Below are 22137 nucleotides of genomic sequence, written 5' to 3' on the forward strand. Positions count from 1 at the left end.
GAAAACTTTTTCAAAAGTTTCAGGAGGGGAGAGGAGAATCACAGCACCCGTGGCCGTGCTGCGGAGGATATTACGGGATTGGGACTTAACGCTTCGCTTCCCGGTTGACTTAGCGAAAACGAACTTTTGGAGGCTTACTTTTTTCCGTATAAATTAAACAGAGGATGTATTTCTAATAAAAGCGCTCTGCGACACGTTGGAAACTTTTCCACAGAAATGGAAGGGAATATGCAATGGATTATTCTGTCGCTTTTGTTGTGCATGCATATTGGTGAAGGTGAGTCAAAAACTCTTTAACAGCAGAACCACGGTGTGCGAGTGTGTGTGTTTAAAGGCGCAGGTAGCCCGGGCATGTCAGCACGGCGGAGCCATTGTCCGGTGTCCCCCGATTCTAATTGCCCTGTTCTTGCCCCAGCTCATGTATAACAAGACGGTATTAGTTTTTTCTCCACTTTTATATATTTCATTTACTTTACTAGTTTGTTTTATTAAAAAATAATTTACATGTGCGGCTAACATTTCCTTTACTTCTTGGAATAATCAAGACCCCCCAGCGGATGCTCGTTAACACAATAGGATCCACATGCCAAAATCTTTTCTTTCTTTCTTTTTTTTTTTTTTTTTTTTATAATTGCAAAGAAATTTCACTTACTGGAAATAAAGTAGATCCAAGCCTTAAAATTAAAGTACTTTTATTCTGTAGTAAATCAGTGCATTAGCCTGTTATACATGCTGTGCCTCTAAGCCCTAATTGTAGAGGAGGTGGGTTTAAAAGACCATTTAAATAGATTTTATAGGTCTGGGTAATGCCTGTTAAATATGAATGATTATATGTCTAAAGAAAGCCCTTTCATGAACTGGAATTTTAAGCGTGAGTTTTTGCCGCTGTCAAGGAAACTGAAAAGTTTATCTGCTTTGGACAAAGTACACAGCAAACATGCGGGAGTGTCCCCTATCTGAAATCACTCCATGTGAGTTTAACTGAGTCCTCTGAGTCTTTCGCTCCATCGTCCCCCCCCTCCCCTTTTTATTTTCAACTTTGATGAAGAAATCCAGTTATTTCTGTTCGTTTCATTATTCAGATCTTAAGTTAGATGCCTGTGCAATCTTAAGTTAGGAACGAGATCTCTAAAAAAAAAAGAAAAAAAGTTGAGCTGGATGGCATGATGGTTTATCAGCTTTGTGGTTTCTCTAACAAATTTCCTGAAATTCCACAGGGTTCCGCTGTGTGGATAAAAACAAGCCCTGTGAAAATGGAGGGACATGCATAGATTCCCCCTCTCGATGCATGTAAGTACAACATGACACAGACATGAACATCCAGATGCTAAAAGATTTCAGATGGGTTGGTTTTCTGTGCGAGAGTGGAGTCGATTTCTGTCAGACAGTTCTTGGAAAAGGCAGAAAAGTGCTTTTCTTTTTCTATTTTTTTTTTGTCTTAAAATCTTGTCTTACCCAGTTGTCTGGCTTCAAGCTCCAAATAATTGATTAGGCCTTCACTAATGGGCATCACTAACCCTTAAAAAAAAATCTTTGTCCACCGTGGATCATCTTTTGCACCTGTTAAAGGGCTTAGTGAAAAATAAATCACACGTTCTTCTCTTTCTTACGCGTTTTTCCTAGAAGAGGTTCTATTTTTTTTTTTATTCTGTGGTATTATAATGAGTTTGTTTGAAAGGTTTTTGAACTTTCTGGGGAATTGTCTCGGTTTCCCGCTCCATGCTCTGTTGAGCTCTTGGATCTTCTGACAATGATAAGGCTTTTGTTTTTTCAGTTGGTGAGGGTGGGGGTGTGTGGGAGCCCCTTACAATAGTCAAGTTAAATAGCCTACAGTGTTTTGCCTGGGGGTCATTGGCCCGTCTTTTTTCCCCCCTCCTTAGTTTAGGAAGCAGTGAGTGTTTCAGATGAAGGAGATACAGTGGCAGAAAAGAATCCCCGGGCTTCCTGCTGGTTCAAAACAGTGAATGTATTTTTTTTTTAATTAGTATTTTCCAAAACCAGGAATGCACCTGTTGCAGGCATGCATGTTCATGCGGTCCATATTTCTGGAAACTCTTTATCCTGCCTAGGTAGTCATTGCATTCTGGCCAATGTGTAACCAGGCTGCATGTGAGCAAGCGGCCACTGCCCACATTTTATCAATCATTACCCACAATCAAGATGATTTAGTGTAATTTTGTAAATGTATAATTCTATCCAGACAGATTTCTGTTTTTGCTGTTGCTCGTGTACATATCTTATAGCAATAAAGGCTGTATAAATCGCTTATAGTGATTTGCTCTTTGCTGAAGACAATACAGAATTTAAAAGGCAAAGCATTTCTAAGGGAACTGGACATCAAATGTCGGACTGTAGCAGAGCCCCATAGCTGTGCAGAGCGGTGGAGCAGAGCATGGACACTTGAGAGCGGTCAGACCAGTCCTATGAGCGCTGGAGGCACCCCACCCCTTCCCATGGGAGCCTACAGAAACGGGAGATCCAGAACAGCAGAAAAGATCCTTTCTTCCCCCAGATACCTGGCTGTAACCTGGCACCGCACCACGGGGTGAAGGGAGGAAGAAGAAAAAGGTCACAGCAAAAATGAGAGCAATATGAAATGAAAACACAAAGCAGATGCAGGATTAATTCTTAGCTACTTACAAACCACAGAGGGACAGTTGAAAATAAGCCAGAAGGGACAAGTGCATTTCAAAGCCTCAAACCTTGTTTGGTAGCGATTGTCTCTTGTTTTGAAGGTATTTAATCTCTATTACAGGAAATGGCTTTACTAGTCATAGATATGTGGGTATGGCAGGTGCCATTGTTGCTGTCCCAGATACATCCTCTGTTTAGCTGCTAAAATGAATATCATGGATAATTTCTTTTGTTTGAAAGGTTCAGTCTTCTGACCTGGCTCTCTGTAATCATGGTCTTAGTATTTACAAAAGGTTGTAGACAGATATATTGATGAAGACATTTGTTTTTCTTTTCTTTCCAACTTGCTGTTGTGTCGGTGAAAGTACCACGATGTTGCAGTCCCATTCCAATGTGCGAACGATGAACTGACCCATTTTGCTTTTTTGAAACGACAGAGCGGTCTGCAGGTTTTAGACCGACTGGTAATAGTTTGGAGTTGCTACCCTAAGCCAATTTTGCAAAGAAACTGTGACCCCAAAACTAATCCTCTTAGATTGTGCTTTAAGCTGGCATAAAGTTTAGGTAAAATTCCTTGGTCAACATTCGACACTAAAATATCAATTAGCCTGATCTACTGTCCATGACTCACTTTCTTCCCCCCCGTCCCATGCGCCCCTCCATCTCCCCTCAGTAGTGTTCTCGTTCTTTGACCCTTCGATGTCTTAGATTGTTGAACTTGACAGTGAATGGCTGGTGGCGTCATGGGTAGTGTGGCCTTCAAGGTGAGCAGTCAGGAAGTCCAGCTGAAGAGCCATTGGCCCTCAACTCCGCCGAGAATGCTGTGTGAAGAGGGCCACTGTGGCATTGCCGGAGGAGTAATAATTAGGCAGATCGAGAGGGTGTCATTCAGAGAGGATCCAGCTGGAGGGATTGAACTGGGGGGGTAGGGAATGGGCTAGGGGGGAGGCCGAGTGGGATGGAGGAGGTAGTGGGCGGGAGGGGCTGCGTATAGGACAGCTGGTGGATGTTGTGATGGTAATCCAGTGAAGTCAGATCTTGACAAAGAGAAAGCACAGGGCCAGGTGCTGCCATTGAGCAGTCAGTCGCCCCCATACTGTGAGAGACAAGCTTGTGGAGGAATGAAGCTGGTAGCCCACAGACTCTGTAGCACATGTTGCCTCTCTCACAGTGCAGCAGCTACCAGCTCCCCTTTTCTTTAACTCCCAACTCATACGGCACTTCTCATTTTCTGGCTTTCAGCGTAGAATCCGATCACAGACTCCTTCCTCCGACATCCTACAAAAGTGACTGGAAATGAATGTAGACCAGCTCTGGTCTCCGAGACCCACAGATACAGTGGTTCTCTTTTTTTGTAGGAATTCTTTACCCCTTGCCTCGGTAGCAGAGGCGGCAAATAAATAGTGGGTGTCTGGTCATGACCCCATAGCAGCCCCCGGGGCCCCTTAAAGCACAATATAATATGACATTTGCTTTTGATAAGGAACAGACTGGCTAGACGGTTTTGAGTGCCGTTACTCTGTTAAAACATCTGAGAGTGGTTGCTAATTCTGTTTAACTTTTGGAAAATAACTAAGTGGCACGGAAGAAAACTTTGCACCTTTTTTAAGGACGATTTTAACTTTGCTAAGAAGGGTAGAAATTCAAAAACGAAAGACAACTGCATGATCCCCACCCCCCATTACCAATTAGGGTTAAAATGCATTTTTCATGAATCAGTACAACTATATATGCATACATACATACATGCCATGGCATGTATTTAGAGAAAGACCATAGCAAAGAGACTAGATTATATTGTTAGCTTAGCTCACGGCACCTCAGGGCTAGTGTTTTCTTTGCCATCTTTATGGTGGATTAGAAAGGAATGCTTAGTGAGGAAGATTCCTCCTCTCCCTCTGGTGCTTTCAGGTTATTGTCTCTGTCTCCCCTCCTTTCACCCTGTTTGCCCCTTCAGGAATGCCTTTGACAATACCGTTAGCCTGGGCTCTTTGAAAATTAGATGTTTTGGAGTAACTTGTTTGATTTGCAATTAGTTGCTCTGCAATTTTGTAAAGCAACGTGGGGTTCCCACCACTCGTGGAGCCCCAGCAGGCAGATGGATCCATTGACTTGTCATTACCCAAGAAAGCTGATTTATTGCAGACTGAGTTGATTCAAATGGCATCATCTTTCAGGAGATGAGTTCTGTCGCAGCCTCTTAACATGACTTCTCTCTGGGTTGTGTTTGGAGACGGGGAGCTCTGGTTCCCAGGCCTTGTCAAGGAAGTGGTGCCTTCTGACCTCCCTGCTACGCACATCCTGTCTTATCTGAGAAGCTTAAGCAGCTTACTGAGTGAACCGAGGCCTTTATATTTCCAATTTTTGCCTCAGTTTGTTTCATCCCTGCCTTTTCTTACCTTATGATTAGATTGCTCATTGTTTCTATTCCTTTGTGATGTTTAAGCTCATCAGAAAGCACGGGGATGAAACATACATGATCTGTTGAGTGTATGTTTTGCTTTTCACAAAATTAATATGTTGCTTAACTACGAATTGGTTTCGGAACATCCTGTTGGAAACTATGTAATGTTCCCTCCCTATGGTGTCAACAGTCTGATCTTCTTGGTTATGTAGGGATAAGCCTTCCTTTGAACTCTGATCCACTGTTTTTTTTTTTCTTCTGCCTTTTTCTGAAAGACAATGACTTCTGTAGAGAAATTCAAACAGGTCTGATTGGAACTGCTGAGCTCTGCCAGCCCAATTTTTCCAGTCTTCCCCTCCCTTTAGGGATGGGTCCAACTCTATAAACGATTCAGGAAAGGGCATCCGCTGTTCAAATAAGCAGACATTCTTCAAACAACCTGACTTTACCAGGCAGCATTAAGCCAATGTATACACTTTCAAAATTGGAGGTTCTTTTCTATATTTTGGAGCTGAATACTGAACGCAAGAAAACCTTTGCCTCACGAGTGACACACACACACACACACACACACACGTCTATCACATCTCCAGTACTTCTTTGGGTGACAGCTCTTGAGATAGTAAACATTCTCTGGCTGGTTTCCTTAGCTTATCATAAAGAACCTTTACCAGTGCTCCATAAACAAACTTCCCTTCTTTCAAGACTGTAAGCATGTGAGAGGCTGCGCTGGCTTCAGTCAATCAGTGGCGCAGTGTCTGTCAACAGATTTAAGTGTGGAGTGTGGCTTATCAGATGTTCTTGTACCTCCTATTTATTCCTCTTTGAGTTAGGTTGAAAAAGTATCACCAAGAGGTCTAATATACCTGCACTGATATATATTTTTAGGGGAACTAGCATCATTTTATAAAGCTATTATGCTGGCATGGGGTCCTTCAAGTTTCAAAGCTTAGCAAAAATCTGTTTCGGTTTAGGTGGTTGGGTGGGGTTTTGTGGTCGCGAATGCTTTAAAGGACCTCGACTCTAGGATTCATGCTATGTGGTTATGGGCAAACACATTGCTATTTGAAAAATGCGTTGGTGGACTCTTCCAAATTGACATTGGCTACGCATTTTTAAAGACGGTGAAGTGGAGTGATGAAATTGTGAACATGTGTCTGGACCTTTTACACAGCACACAGCAACACGACGTTTCCCTTTTCTTTCAGAGACAGGTCTGTAGTTTCTCTTCAAACTGTCTGCCGCTTGCTTAGGGCTCGGATTCAAGTTCTTATGTATGTTGACTTGTCTACTGGGAACCAATCAGAGGGGAGAAGGTTCATCATCTATAGTTTTCAGGTTTTTTACTACGAAAATTGTTTACATGAACATGATTACAAGACTAAATTGTTCCAGCTGTTCCGCAAAGAGCTACCTGCATATGGACGTGAAACAGTCTTCTGAACAGTTCCAACTGTCCTTATGAAACCCTGCCTCTCATCACCCCCTTTTTTTTCCTCATTCGGGCCCTGTCTTACCATTGGTTACTGTTGCCAGGCTACGGCCGAGGCCTTTAAAGACTAGCTGTTTGGGTCACTGCACCCCCCTTGCACAGCCACGGCCCCAACACTTTTGTACAAAAGGTTTCTGACTACTTTAGCTCTTTTATTTGGGCCACAAAACATTCCCAACCCCCAATCTGGCTCTTTGCTGAAGAAGGGAGAGCCAAGCTGAGAGGAGCCGAGCCGAAGAGACCGCTGGAGGGAGGGGGCAACCATGGGCTCTTGTTGGCAGTGTGGTGTCAGTATGGACTCCTATAAAGGAGAGGAGCCGGTTCCTACTTGGTCGTGGAAAGAGCGGTGGGAAAGAAGCCCGTGTTGGGGAAAATGAGACGGGCTTTACCATTTCTCTCTGGCAATTGTAAGAGAATTTACAAAACATTCATCCGTACCACTCATGCTGTGGACAACTTGAAACATTGCTCCCAGTCCAAACACTGTTTTGTTTCCTCTCTTCCTCCTTTTTATACTTGTTGCCTTGTGGAGCATGACTGTGTGTGAAGCATGTAAGAGATTACAGCCTCTTTGTTCACAGGTGAGCCACCTTCTGACCTCTGGGAGAATAGCCACTATTGTGCGGAAGAGGATGAGCTCAGGTTACTCTGCGCAAGTGAACCAGAAAGCAGGAAAATTAGCTTTGCATTACATAAGTATAGGTGCTAGAGCTCACTCACATAAATCAAAGCATTTTGGATGGAGGGTAATTATGTTTGAATGCGAAAACGTGAAAAACAAACATTTTGAATGCCAATGTGTCACCATTTTTAAAAAGTCTTTCTTCTTCCATAATTTTCTCCGAGGGTCCATTCTTTTAAGCGTTCCTCAGGGGCTGAGCCTTGTAAGTTTCCCCTCTTTGTCTTTGAGTGTTGCATGGTTTTACTATGTTGCAGTGCAATTTTTTTCTTGTTGTTTTGTGTGTGTGTGTGTGTGTGTGTGTGCGCGCTAGTCTTAAAAATGTTGAAACTGTGGAACGGCTAATGCATGTTTCTGTGAAGAAAGAACACATTTCTAGAGTTTGCAGCTATGTGTTTTGGTTATTAATGCTCCGGTCCCATGGGCAAAAGCGCTGAGCTGTTTTGGCCTAAAGTTTGGCCAGAGATGTAAATACCAGACACCCAGAGGTACTCTGACAGATGTGGACAGATGGCAGGATTGCAGCTGGCAGCAGCAATCACACGTGTTGACACGGAGAGATTACCCATCCTGGCCTTCACCAGGCTGCACTCGGAGACCTCCATCACATCTGCTGTATCCGCTTCCTCAAACATCAGATGTTGGCAAGTCAAAAGTATGACTGAGGAGCGTGCTGAACAATAGCAGGCCTGCACCTGTTGCATGAATCTGCCACAAATAACTAGTCAAAAGCTTAAATCCTGGGCTGCTTTTTTCATTGGCCACGGAATCCGCAAGGCTTGATAAGCAGCTTTTTCATAGCGGCATGAACAGAAACGGGAGGGAAGTTGCATGTCCCCGACATTCTCTGCTCTGATAGCACTCGGATTTGTGTGTTATGGGAGTAGCACGTTGGCATTGAGTCAGGTCTAGACAAAAGAATGTGTGTTTTGACTACATTTGCAAGGGAGGACAAATAATTCATCAGATGTTACTATACTCATTCTTTTTGAGCTACACACGCCCATTCTTGCAATCATGACACAAATAAATACCAATGCAATCGATTCTCACCAAAGGACAGAGCATATTTTCCAACTCACCTGATATTTTTGACTTTATCAGTGTCCGAGTACTTCTGAGGGTGGACTGTTGAGTGTCTTTCTGTGCTCAAAGATCCATTAGGGTTATTTGAAATTAACTTCCTAGCTGTTTGATTTTATTCACATCCAACTATCTATGGTACACAAAGTATTCAGAAGGACCTCAGTCTTTGTTGTATCTTGCAGCTTTTTAAGCAACTTTCCTCTGCGGTACGTTCAAGGCTCTCTTTGTGCCACGTTTGTGTTTCATTTTTTTTTTTTTCTTTTTGTAAAACTCCAGATTCCAGACATAGTTAATTTGCCTCTAAATAAACCCAGCCAAGCCATGACAAATAGCCATGGGGACGAAGGGTGGGGGAGGAGGAGATCGGTTGGGTATCAGCCTCACTTGTTCGTCTGTGCGGTTGCTAGGGCGACAGCAATCGCGCGCTAGGAGTGAGCGCCATGTTTTCAGAACAAGGAACCAGGGATTACAGGAAATATGACATGACATTCCTTCTGGACCAGACCCCTCTCCTCTCCTAGAAGTCTTTCTTACTACCAATTGCATCTTATAAAAGGCAATTTCTCCTGCCTGGCAGAGCCACGCCACACTCTGTGGCCTGAGTGACATTATCATCACAATAAGACAGAGGACCTCTGACATCTGACCTCTCAGCGCGTGAGAGGAGCGAGTCGTGGAGGGGAAAGCCAAGCTGCTGTTCAGAGAGGATTTGCAGGAGAGGCGCTGTAGTGTCTGTGCAGACACTTTTTCTCAGCACGAGTACTTGAGCGTAGCGTCACATTAACAACCCAACAAATGATCAACCATGGAGTGTTTTTAATTCCTAAAGACATTTTAAAAATGCATCAAATCAGTTCCAATGCACACATTGCATATTTTGTGTAGCTGTGTGAATGTTGCAACAGTTTGTATTAAACGCTGTTGCTCTCCTGTTTAACTATTGACAATGTAAAGCCAAAAAAAACCCCCACTAAACTAAGATATAAGGGTTTTTTTCTATGACAGAATGACAGTTTCATAAAATATGTATATTTTGATCTGCTCAGCTTCTTCAGAGTAACTGCTGCTTAGGGGAGACAATAGCAGTTCAGTTTTTTACATATCAACCTATAGGATAATGCTTGTAATAGAGCGGCACAAGTTATCAAAATGCAATGGCCATTGCATCTATCAGAGCGTAATATAACAATCCCTTTTTATGTAATGTTTATATTTAAGGTTTTATGCATTACATCTAACTGCCCTTGATTAAGATTAACAGTAGATGTATTTTAGTGGCTGAAATGCTGAAGCACACAGAGTGGTAGGTAATTGTGTAATGTTAAAGAAAGGGGGGAAAAAAGCCATAAAAAAAACGGGTTGATTGTAATCGGGACTCTCGTTATTTTAAGCAATATTAATCCATTTACGTTTTATATTTCTTGATTTGTGTGCAGCCCTAGCTTTTAAGTAGAAGCAGTGAAAACGACATTGTTGATCTAAAGAGTTGCTTTCAAATAAAAGAACCCACGGGGGGCCAGAACCCAGCTGCCACTACCCAGCTACCGGCATCAAATAGCCTGTTTGAAGCAAGGGTCTGTCCCTGGCCGGCTCTAACGCTGCGTATAGAGTTACCTACGCCACAGACCTTATTAAGTCCCATGGGTTTTTATTTCTAAATTGACATAGGGTGCAGCTGCACACTATCAGGATGACGTGTAATTGTGATAGTACTGCTAAAAAATTGCGATAAAGGAATTGATTGCAATTAACCAATATTTTGTGATTCTTTTCTTTCTTTACTGTTATACGATGTGCTAACCATTCTGCATGAGCTTCTGTATCTTAGCCAACAGAAGTATATAAATCTCCAAAATTATTGATATGAAGAGCATGAATGCATTTTTGGTATCCTACCAAATATTGCACTGCAATAGCACTGCAAGCAGTCCTTTGCAATTGCACAGACTGATATTGTGATGATGATTGTGCTTCCTGTTTTTGGCATTGACGGTCTGAGCTACAGTGCTTGAGAATACAGTCAGTTGGAGCTGGATATGTTGTTTCACTCAGACATTGCAGCTGTTTTTATTCTTTCATCATCAGTAACTTTATTGTCAATTTTTTTTCCTTGTGACAGGATTTGTTGACATTTCTTAGGTTTCTAGGCTGCTGTTTCAGTGTGTTTGTGCTTTCTTTCTGTTGAGAAAATGTACAAAATATGATGCAGGGGGGAAAATGACACAGTGGAAAAATCCTGAATTATCTGGAACAAATTAAGGTCTCCATCCTAAAGAAACAGACTTATCCTAATGAACTTACTCATACCCATTGTAATGGTGTCCTTTCTTTTTAAATGTTTGATTTTGGTCTATGTGGTCATTGCTACAGTAATGTATGGCATGATGTGTCCTTATGTAGAAAATACAAAATCATTCCAGGGCTCCGTGTCATTGCTGAATGTGCAAAGCAAGGACCAAACCTTTCCACAGACTTACCAGGTCATCAGCATGTTGGAAATCAAGACAGAATTTGTTTCCATTTAATTTTACAGATGTCGTCCCGGATTCATTGGTCCTTACTGTCAGCACCTGGATCCCTGCCATCGATCGCCGTGCCAGAATGGGGCAGCTTGTAAAAGTGATGTGGTCAATGGTATCCCACAGTACAAATGTGTGTGCCAAAGAGGTTTCAGAGGTAAGAGGTTTCTTTCACGGAACAATCTGGTTTAAGAAATCTGCAGTTTTTAACCGAATGCACTCCCATGGCCCTCAGGTCAAGACTGCTCCCTCATCGATGCTTGTGCCACAAGTCCCTGTGCTAACGGAGCCCGCTGCGTCAACTGGAACAACCATTACAACTGTTCCTGCCCACCGGGCTACCAGGGGAAGAACTGCCGCAGTGACATTGACGAGTGTCGCAAACCTGGCGTTTGCCTCAATGGTGGCAACTGCATTAACACGCTTGGGTCCTTCCGCTGCCAGTGTCCCCCGGGGTACAGTGGTCGTACGTGTGAGGTGTCCACCCTACCCTGTGCCCCATCACAGTGCCTCAATGGAGGCACCTGTCGCCAGACCAGCGACCATTCCTATGAATGTGCTTGTCTACCAGGTACTGTCTGTTGCACAAACACACTCAGGCTATGTCTGTTTCTCATTGTTTTTCCGGGTTCTTTGCAGGGGGCTGGATGAAAATATTCTCTCTGTTCTGTAATGTAGCTAGTTAAAGCTGTGGCATGGTAATAATGGCTTCTGGTGGTAGTTGGGGCAGTGGGCGAGTCGAAAAAGGCAGCATGTCTGCTCTCCTCTCCACTGAAGTCTTCTCACAACAGAAGGAATTTACTTTATGAGCCCTCTGGTTTCCCACTGGGGACCTGACAGGAAATGTCTCCTGCCAGAGAGGAAGTCATTGAAACTGTGAGAGATTATAAAACAAGCAAACATCAACAGGAGGGCAGACCTCTGAAGCAGCCAGGAATTACTCCTGTAGCTGGCATTGTATGGGAAAAGTCAAATTTGGGTGTATACATTCACTCACCTTCTGAACTCTTTTATTACCCACATCGCCCCTTACCTTCTCGTGTGTGGGAAATGTAACTTGTGCTCAGGAGTAAAATTGCTTAGTACCTTTAGCACATGTCCTTTGATAACCTCTCAGCCGGACTGTCCGGCTGTGTCTGTTCATCCTAATTTGGTTTTCTGTGAATCTGTTTTAGGGTTCGAGGGACACAACTGTGAGAACAATGTGGACGACTGTCCTGGTCACAAGTGCATGAATGGGGGAATATGCGTTGATGGAGTCAATACCTACAACTGCCAGTGTCCACCAGAATGGACAGGTACACCCAGGGCAAATACTTTTAAATGTATTATTTATAACACAATGAGCGTATTTCAACTGATGTGTCACTTTTACCACCGCAGGACAATACTGTGCCGAGGATGTCAACGAGTGCCTCATGCAACCCAACGCATGCCATAATGGAGGCACTTGTTTCAACACTATTGGTGGTCATACCTGCGTCTGCGTCAATGGTTGGACTGGGGATGACTGCAGCGAGAACATCGATGACTGTGCTATAGCTGTTTGCTTCAACGGCGCCACGTGCCATGACCGTGTAGCATCCTTTTTCTGCGAGTGTCCAGTTGGGAAAACAGGTATGGCGTTTGGCTGAATGTTGTGCCTGTGTCTGTTGCAATAGTGTGAGCTGGATATGTCAATATGTTGTCCTTGTTTGCCGTTTGCACAGGTCTGCTTTGTCATCTGGATGACGCATGTGTGAGTAACCCTTGCAATGAGGGCGCAGTGTGCGACACCAACCCCCTTAATGGCCGTGCCATTTGCACCTGTCCCGCTGGTTTCGTGGGTGGTGCCTGCAACCAGGACATGGACGAATGTTCCATCGGTAAGGCTGCTGCTAAGTGTTTTTTTGTTTTTTTTGTTTTAAGATTTCTACCCGTGATCACAGCAAATCTGTTAAAGTCACCCATCCTTTGCCTTCTGATGACAGGCGCAAACCCGTGTGAGCATTTTGGAAAATGTGTAAACACAGAGGGCTCCTTCCAGTGTCAGTGCGGTCGGGGATATGCTGGCCCACGTTGTGAAATCGACATCAATGAATGCCTTTCCATGCCCTGTCAGAATGATGCCACCTGCTTGGACCGCATTGGAGAGTTCACTTGCATATGCATGCCAGGTATTTAGACATAGTAACCTTTCCCTTCATTAAGACGGTTAAATGACATATTTGTGGTATGGGAACAATTATTTACTGACAGCAGTATGTTTTGCTAACTTTTAAAACCTAACTCTAAAAAAATATGTTTTTCTAGATAAACATAAACCCTCTTAGAGATCAGACTAAAAAATATTTTTGATTGACGATTAGTGAACCATAAGGTTAGCGTTATGTCAGTATAGTGGAACGATGTCTTTAAACTTGACCTTATACATTATCTTTAGTTCTGCTCTGCAGACTTCAGCTGCAGGCTGTTATATAACACAGTTCTTCTGACATTAGGGGTTCAGTTGCTGCTCTGCTCTCTGTACCACACTGTACTCCCTATGGGAATTTAGTTTGTGTGAAGTTTTAATTTGGACCCCAAAAACACAAAATAACGCACACAGTCCTACATGTATGTCCTGGGGTCTCTGGTGCTATACAAATTAGAGCTGGGAGTTTGGTCTATAGGACTGGATGTGAGAGAGGGCAAACAGTTAGGGGGAGGAGTGTGCTGTGAATACTAATGAGAGGTAGAGTGGTGGGAATGGACTGGAACAATAGGGCCCCTCTGTGCTCCACTTTGCACCCCTCATAGACACGGTGAGGGAAAGAGGCTTTTTCCCAGAGCCCACCCCCCCACCCCCACCTTCATTTCCAGAGACAGGACCTTCCTCATCATCGTTCTCATCGTCGGCCTGGCAAAGCTCATGTGGAGCTTCTGATTATTTCTGATTCCACGCTAGCCTCTCCACAGGGGCAACACTCCCATTCACTTTCTGTTTCATCTCAAAGGAGTAGCCCTCCATAGCTAGCTGACGTAGAATGTATAACATGTATCTGGTGAAAGGGACACTGACCCAGGGAGGGGACATTTTTGTGGACGGCAGAGTGTGGCGATTCTAAGGCCGTGAAGTGGCACCATTGGACATGGTCTTGGGATTTTTACAAATTAGAGACTTGTATAAAATGTTGCGAAAAGGTTCCCCCTAGTTTCTTCCTCCAGGCTCAAATCAGGATGCAGTCCACACGTTCTCAAACTGACTTCATTTTACAACAGTGCTCAATTGGCAGCAGCAGTGGGAAAAGTGTGTAATCCAGTTTGAACATCTTTCTTCCAGGCTACATGGGGACTTTCTGTGAGATTGACATCGACGACTGTGAGAGCAACCCGTGTGTGAATGATGGCACCTGTCGGGACATGGTCAACGGCTTCACATGCACCTGCCAGCCAGGTGGGCTTCACTGGTTAAACTCCGATATGAGTTTCCTCTCTTTGGTTCACAGACAAGACGGAATATGCTGGTGAAGATTCTCAGTCATCCAGGTCATGGTCATTCCAAAAAAAGTAAAAAACAAAGCAACTGGACTTGTTTTCCGTAGTTGAAGACGTTTCGCTTCCTCTCCCGGAAGCTTTCTCAAGTCCAGTTGCCTTGTTTTTTACTTTTTTTGAAAATACAAGACGGAACCATTCTAATTCTGATTAAATAATAAAAAAAAAAACAATTTAGGTGTCGCAATGGACGACACACTACCTCTGCCTGCTGGTGTACACAGCCACCACTCATATAAAAAGGCTGGCCCTAAAGACTGCCGATCCTCCTGCCTAAACAAAGGCACTATTGTGACCCCTGCTTCCCTCCTCTGAGGAATGTGGAAGGGACAGCTCTCCCTCATCCTGCCCTGGAAGCAGTGCTGAGGGGGGGGGGACAGCAGTCCTGCTAATGAGATTCTTTTCCAGGTCCGCAATTTACATCTGGGACAGACGTCCCCCCCACCCCCACCCCCTTCACCCCCTATCTAGCTATTGAGATGGTGGAGCTAAAGCAAGGAGTAGAGGAGGAGGTGTGGGGGTCCCAAAAAGAAAAAACACCAAACAATCCCACCGTCTCCTCTAAACACCCCTTTAGTAGCCCAAGCACCAAAACACAGAAACCATTTTGACACTGTTAATCAACTGAACAGTGTGTTACTAATGCTCCAGTTCCCTTTTCAATGGGCTCTGTGCTCAAAGATTTTAAGCTTTTTCAGTTGTCTGAACTCTGAAACTCCCAACATTTTGTATCATTATGCTTTATTATTCTAAATTTTATGCACAATAATTTAAAGGTAGAGTGGACGATGTTTCCAGAAGTGTAGGTAAGAAACGCTCAGGCCCCTTTTTGAATAACCGCACATGCGCAAGACCATCCTAACTGCTCTTCTGCTCGTCTCGCGTGAAAGAATCTCCCAAATACTCTCTGGTCTTATTTCATTCTTCTGAGGCCTTCCTCTTCTTTTCATAAACTTGGAAGACGGTTCGCTTCTTAAGACCCTCAGCCATTTTCAAAGTATACGGTGAAAGCAGCGGAGCTACAATGAACGGCTGAAACCGAAGCTCTTTGGATGCATAAACATTACAAGTGCACATGCGCAGCCAGCAAGTGGAAACTAGCAAGGAGCGTGCACGCACACTGGCGTTACGTGAGCACATCACAATGATTGGCATGGGGGACAACCAACAGATAAGATAATCCCCCCCCCCCCAACCCCCAGAACTTAAAGCTGAAAAAGATTGTCCACCATACCTTTAATTGAAATGTTATTACAAGATGGCAGCAACGTTGATGTGAATGACTTATGTATATATATATATATATATATATATATATATATATATATATATATATATATATATATATATATATATATATTTTTTTTTTTTAGAACTATCCTAATTGTGGGAAATTCTTTTAAAACCTTATCGGTCCTTTGTGATGGTCAGATGTGTGGTGGCTGCAATGTCAAGATCACGAGTCCTTAACCAGTAAAGAAGAGCATTTAAACCTACCTTTGACAGACATGATCAACCGTGCTACAGGCTTCTACCAACTGCCCTCTGACCTAGGCATGGACCCTTTCACTGGACCGTCTGTCTGACCCTTCACCTTTTTGTTTGTATGTCCCAGGGTTTACTGGCACCATGTGTCAAATTGACATAGATGAGTGTGCTAGCACTCCCTGCCAGAATGGAGCAAAATGCTACGACCGGCCCAATGGGTTCGAGTGCCGCTGCGCCGAAGGTAAGGGATTTTATACCTACTTGTGGTCAGTGGATAGGCGTTAGCATTCCTCAACCCAGTATCTCCTCAGACAGATGAGCAGATGATCCTTAACCAGTTATTTGGTGTGTAATAAGCATTCATTGTGTGGGTGGTGAATTATTTCTTTGGGTGTCGTCTGCTGCCCAAGTGGCCCCTAATCCCTCCTTTTTCCCCTCATTGGCCGTCAGGATCACGGGGTCACAGAGAGCCAGCAGTTTGCAAGAAAAGAGACTTGGTCATCACCCCGACATCTGTTCATTCCTTAAAACCCCACACAACACCTTATGTTGCATTTTAACAGGAACCCCTTTACGTTTAGTCACATCCTTATTAAAATAAAACAGAACCATGCCACAGTACAGTGACATGTTCAGTTTGCCGTAAAATCTGGCTGACGGTGTCTTGATATTTAACGTGTTTGTTTCTACCTATGCCAACGGAGGAGCCTGCTTCATTGTTTCAGTGGCCAGCTGCTTGGTATTCTCTCTGTTTGTGGGCCCCCTCTGTTGAGTGAAGTGGCCCTGTTTGACATGGTGCTGCCTATTGTTCCCCGGACCACTGAGAACAAAGGCACGGGACTGGGAGGCCTTCTTTTTATTAGTTTGGCCAACTTAACATTTTACTACACACACAACACAAACCATCCGTTAGCTGGTGGGCAAGCAAACACAGGGGGAAATGGAAACCAGAGTGGTCAGAGTACAATGTTAAGGAAGGCTGTGGATGGACAATGGATGAACTGTCAAAATGAAGACACTGAGCAAGGGGAGAAAGCAAAAACAATGTCACTTGTTGTCATTCACAAAAACCTAATCTGTCTGTATATGTGCATTTTTTCCTTTTTAGGTTATGAAGGGAGACTCTGCGAGAGTAATATCAACAACTGTCAACCTGACCCATGCCACCATGGTACTTGCATAGATGGCATTGCTAGCTACACGTGTAATTGTGATCCCGGATACACGGGCTATCGCTGCGAGAACCAGCTGAATGAATGCCACAGCAATCCCTGTCAGAATGGGGGCAAGTGTGTGGACCGGGTCAATAAGTACATCTGTCAGTGCCAGCATGGGACTTCAGGTAGAACAGACAGCTCGATAAACATCAGATCTTATTCAACTAATTGTTAAATTGGTCACTGAACATTCTTTCGTTGTTAATACCTTAATTTATTTCATAGACTAATGTGAACCCCCCTTTCTGAACCCAGGTACAAACTGTGAGATAAACTTTGATGATTGTGCCAGCAACCCATGCGATTATGGGATCTGCAAAGATGGCGTTAACCGCTATGACTGTGTTTGCAAACCTGGCTTTACAGGTAAGTCTCTGGAAATAAAACCACAAATATCATGTAACTAAAAAACCTAATCTGTTCAAACTGGAAAGGCTGACACATGTGTCTAATGTCTCTCAATCCAGGTCCTAAATGTAATGTGGAAATAGATGAGTGTGCATCTAGCCCCTGTAGAAATGGCGGCACGTGTGTTGATGAAGAAAATGGATTTCACTGCCAGTGTCCTGAAGGCTTTAAGCCCCCTTACTGTTACTCCCAGGTGGATGAGTGTGGCAGCAGCCCATGTGTCCATGGCTCCTGCAGAGAGGACATAAATGGGTATGAATGGTTTTATCTTTAGAAAACATTGTGGCTAATCCTACTTACAGTGTTGTACAATAGGAGCCTATACAGCAAACCAGCTTTGGACCATTTGGGGTATGTTTAGGTGATCTGAATGGGCTAGATATGAAAACGCTTATTGAGTTAGTAAGTAAACCCATGTTTTCCAAAACATGAACAAGAGGCATTCATAAAAAAAGGATGAGATTGCCAATCGTAGTCCTCGAGTGACGCATTTGTAACCAAAAGTTGCAACTATTACAATATAGTTGTGTTAATATTTAAAGCACCATAAACTCAACAAAGATTGTAGAAATGCTAAACAAAAGGCTTTCAGGAAAAAAAATTCTATTTAAATTCAATCCTTTAAAAAAATGCTTTGGAGCAGTTTGTGCGTCTTATCAAAAAGACGCACAAACTGGGTATCTCAACCTGTAATCCTCCTTTATAACAAACTTGTATCATTGCTGATTGTACTTCTGTGTTTCCAGATACCGCTGTGACTGTGAGCCTGGCTGGGTTGGAAAGAACTGTGACCTGAACAGGAACGACTGCTTACAAAGTCCTTGTCAGAATGCTGGAACATGCATCGATCAGCTCAACGGTTTTACCTGCAAATGTCGCCAAGGGTTCAAAGGTAAGAGCTGAGCGACTTAGCCGAAAAAAACGATCCAGTGACAGTTGTCTGGCTCCCCCTAGTGGTAAAGAAAAAGACGCAGCTACATCTAGCCTGTTGTAGATTGTTGGTATTAATTTTGGATTTGTTTACAGGTAACCTCTGCCAGCTGAACATCAATGAATGTGCTTCCAGCCCCTGTCTGAATAAGGGGACTTGCGTGGATGGTGTGGCAAGTTTCACATGTCTGTGTGAGCTTCCCTATAGTGGACCTACTTGTGCTGAGGTCCTCACGCCTTGCTTCCCTAACCCCTGTGCCAATCATGCCGTCTGCACTCACACCCCAGACTACCTGGGTTACCAGTGTAACTGCCAGCCAGGGTGGCAAGGTTAGAAAACTCCATTCATTCGCATTACTTCAAATAATTCATCGAAAGACAATCAGTTTTTAGGCTTACAAATAAAACATTGATCTTTTGCAACCTGCAGGTCAGTTGTGCAACATAGACGTGAACGAATGCATGTCGAACCCCTGCAAAAACCGTGGGACCTGCACGAACACGCTTGGAGGTTTTGTGTGCTCCTGTAGAGCAGGATTTACTGGGCTGACGTGTGAAACGGATATCAATGACTGTATTCCCAGTAAGTGGCCTCATAAAAAAAAAAGGCTCAGCACAAATAGTATATCTGTCAGTAACTGTTTGTCAGAATATTGCTGCATTTACTGCATCCGACCAACGTCATTTTCTCCCCTTGTCCTTTCAGACCCCTGCTTAAGTGGAGGCTCCTGTACAGACGGCGTGAACTCCTTCTACTGCAGCTGCTTGCCAGGCTTCACGGGCCCCCGATGTGCCCAAGAGATCAATGAATGTCAAAGCTCCCCCTGTAAAAATGGAGGCACCTGTACAGACTATGTTAACTCTTACACATGCACCTGCCCACCCGGCTTCACGGGTATCCACTGTGAAACCAACATCCCAGATTGCACTGAAAGGTAAGTGTGTGCTTAAGATAAACCTGCACTGAATTCTCTAATAGAAACTATAAATTAAACTCTCTTTTTTTTTCCCCACATCTCTACAGCTCTTGCTTCAATGGAGGGACCTGCACAGACAAAATCAATGGCTATACCTGCAATTGTCGCTCCGGCTTCACTGGCTCCCACTGCCAGTATGAAGTTAACGAGTGCGACTCCCAGCCCTGTCTAAATGGAGGCATCTGTCAGGATGCCCTGGAGTCCTTCCGCTGCTCCTGCCCTAAGGGCTTTAAAGGCAACAGGTGCCAGGTACAAGCAGTTGAACACAGTTGAAATGTCTTAGGAGCTTGAGTCATATATTCTCTAGGCTCAAAATGTCTGATTGTTCTTGCTCTTGATTTTTGCTTCTTGGCTTAACAGACGCCAGTAGACTTGTGCCGACACTCGTCTATGTGCCAGAACGGAGGACGCTGTCGCCAAAACGACGCTTCCTTCATCTGCGACTGTCCCAGTGGTTGGTCTGGACTTCACTGTGACATCCCGAAGGTCTCATGCGAAACAGCGGCTCGCCAGCGGGGTATTTTCACTTTTCTGTGCTCTCGATCTCCGAGTCTGTGCTCTAACTTAGCGAGTCAACTAAGATTCGTACCTATTTCTTTCTGTTTAGGATTTCAAACCGACGAGCTATGCCACCACGGCGGTCACTGTGTCAACACCGGCAATACCCACTTTTGTAAATGCCCTGCTGATTATACGGGGAGCTATTGCGAAATTCAAGTGGACCAATGTGAAGACAAACCTTGTCACAATGGTGCCACCTGCAGGTCATATGTTGGCGGGTACCAGTGTGATGTAAGTCATATCCATCTTTTCTGCAGCTATTAAATTCAGTGTCAAAAAAATTCAGTAAGATCATTTTCACATGGTTTTGCAATTTGCTTGTTTTCCTTTTTACACGCATGTATAAAGATTATTCACTTGTCGTGTCATTACAGTGCATGCCGGGCTATACTGGACAGAACTGCCAGATAGAAATCAATGAGTGCCAGTCCCATCCGTGCCAGAATGGAGGCACTTGTATTGATCTAGTAGGGCATTATATCTGCTCCTGTCCCCCCGGCACACTGGGTATGCAAGCACAAGTGCAACAGACGCAATGCTTATCACTACACATTTTACTCAATGCTGAGCAGATAAGGCCTGCTGTATGTTAATCAGTGTGTGGGGATCTGTTGTGAAGGTGTTCTCTGCGAGATCAACGAGGACGACTGTGCTCCCCCGCTGCGGCTCCGCGGCGCTCCCCCGAAGTGTCTCAACAACGGAACCTGCGTAGACAGAGTTGGTGGCTACCGCTGCAACTGTCCGCCTGGTTTCACGGGAGACAGATGCGAGGGAGACATCAATGAGTGTCTCTCTAACCCCTGCAGTCCCGCCAACAGTCTGGACTGCATCCAGCTGCCCAATGATTACCTGTGCGTCTGCAAGCCCGGGTTCACAGGTGAGGCATCCCGCTCAGTGGCCTGTCGCCGTGCGTGCGTACGCCGTTTGTGTAAGGGGAAACTTTAACCGCTGACGAATTGCTTTTAGGTCGGAAGTGTCAGAACAGGTTCAGCGTATGTGAATCGCAGCCTTGCCATAACGGAGGTGCCTGTTCTGTAACCAGCAGCTCTCCCCTGGGATACACCTGCACATGTCAGCTTGTAAGTGTGGGATTCCTTTGCGCGTTCATGCATCTAATCTCATATTGCAGTTCGCAAGTGACGGGCCGGGAGTTAAAAGGTTGTTGTCATGAACTGCTCAAACACGTGTTTTCTCTCCAGGGTTATACTGGTCCTAACTGTGAAAGGAGCATGTCCTGTCGGGAGCTGTCCTGCTACAACGGAGGAAGCTGTGCCCTCACTAAGAGGGGCGCGCGCTGCGCATGCTTGCCAGGCTTCGGCGGGCCCCAGTGTCAGCATCGCAGCAACGACGGCTGTTCCTCCATGCCGTGCCGCAACGGGGGCCTGTGCACCGAAGAGACCAGTTTCCCTTTTTTCCATTGCCAGTGTCCAAGCGGGTTTACGGGGATACGTTGCGACCAAAGCACCATGTATGAGCTTCCTCCCCCCTGCCCCAGGGCAGACTGTCCAGGCAAAGCCAACGATGGTGTCTGTGACAAGGAATGTAACTCACTTGCTTGTCGCTGGGATGGCGGCGACTGCTCCCTGGCGATGAATCCCTGGGCCCGCTGCACAGACCCCCGCTGCTGGCGCGCCTTTAACAACAGCCAGTGTGACGAATTCTGTAACAATGCCGACTGTCTGTACGACAACTTTGACTGCAGGGGCAAAGAGAAAGCTTGCAAGTGAGTTGGACTTGATTGGCGAGGTTGATTCCTTTCACCAACGCCAAGCAAAGAACGCCGAAGCTGATGCTTGTGCTTGTGTTCTCTCCAGTCCAGTGTACGCAAACTACTGCGACGACCATTATGCTGACGGTCGGTGCGACCAGGGCTGCAACACAGAAGAGTGTGGCTGGGATGGCTTAGATTGTGCACAGAAGGTTCCAGAGGAGCTTGCCGACGGCGTTTTGGTTTTGGTAGTCCTCCTGCCTCCGGAGAAGCTCCTCTACACCGGCAAAGCTTTCCTGCAGAAACTGAGCGCCATCCTGCACACCGCAGTCCGCTTCAGGTTGGACGAGAATGGAAAAGAGATGATCCGTCCCTACATGCGTCGAGATGCACGCCTCAAGCGAGAGCTCGAACATCAAAATGAAGTCGTTGGGTTAGTCGGACGCATTGTTAACCAACAAAACAGAAAGCTAAATCGTTACCTGGAGATTGTTCTGTACACAAAACACCTTCTATGTCTT

At 44.7% G+C, this 22137-nt stretch overlaps 1 protein-coding gene across 1 annotated transcript in view; it reads left to right on the top strand.

Moving 5' to 3' along the window:
- The window catches only part of notch3 (notch receptor 3), a 27759-nt gene continuing 5622 nt past the window's right edge, over positions 1 to 22137 (top strand). Inside the window, exons 1-25 of the mRNA XM_012878575.3 lie at positions 1 to 277; positions 1218 to 1290; positions 10829 to 10971; positions 11050 to 11385; positions 11990 to 12112; positions 12198 to 12431; positions 12524 to 12679; positions 12785 to 12970; positions 14116 to 14229; positions 15943 to 16056; positions 16924 to 17157; positions 17288 to 17398; positions 17500 to 17692; positions 18187 to 18332; positions 18467 to 18700; positions 18801 to 18953; positions 19077 to 19305; positions 19395 to 19596; positions 19708 to 19864; positions 19955 to 20139; positions 20283 to 20415; positions 20528 to 20785; positions 20875 to 20987; positions 21108 to 21631; positions 21723 to 22049. Coding sequence (XP_012734029.2) covers positions 217 to 277; positions 1218 to 1290; positions 10829 to 10971; positions 11050 to 11385; positions 11990 to 12112; positions 12198 to 12431; positions 12524 to 12679; positions 12785 to 12970; positions 14116 to 14229; positions 15943 to 16056; positions 16924 to 17157; positions 17288 to 17398; positions 17500 to 17692; positions 18187 to 18332; positions 18467 to 18700; positions 18801 to 18953; positions 19077 to 19305; positions 19395 to 19596; positions 19708 to 19864; positions 19955 to 20139; positions 20283 to 20415; positions 20528 to 20785; positions 20875 to 20987; positions 21108 to 21631; positions 21723 to 22049 — 4739 coding nt within the window. The 5' untranslated portion in view covers positions 1 to 216. The remainder of the gene's footprint in view (positions 278 to 1217; positions 1291 to 10828; positions 10972 to 11049; positions 11386 to 11989; positions 12113 to 12197; positions 12432 to 12523; positions 12680 to 12784; positions 12971 to 14115; positions 14230 to 15942; positions 16057 to 16923; positions 17158 to 17287; positions 17399 to 17499; positions 17693 to 18186; positions 18333 to 18466; positions 18701 to 18800; positions 18954 to 19076; positions 19306 to 19394; positions 19597 to 19707; positions 19865 to 19954; positions 20140 to 20282; positions 20416 to 20527; positions 20786 to 20874; positions 20988 to 21107; positions 21632 to 21722; positions 22050 to 22137) is intronic.

The sequence above is a fragment of the Fundulus heteroclitus genome, chromosome 16 (genome assembly GCF_011125445.2).
Source record: "Fundulus heteroclitus isolate FHET01 chromosome 16, MU-UCD_Fhet_4.1, whole genome shotgun sequence".
NCBI lineage: Eukaryota > Metazoa > Chordata > Actinopteri > Cyprinodontiformes > Fundulidae > Fundulus > Fundulus heteroclitus.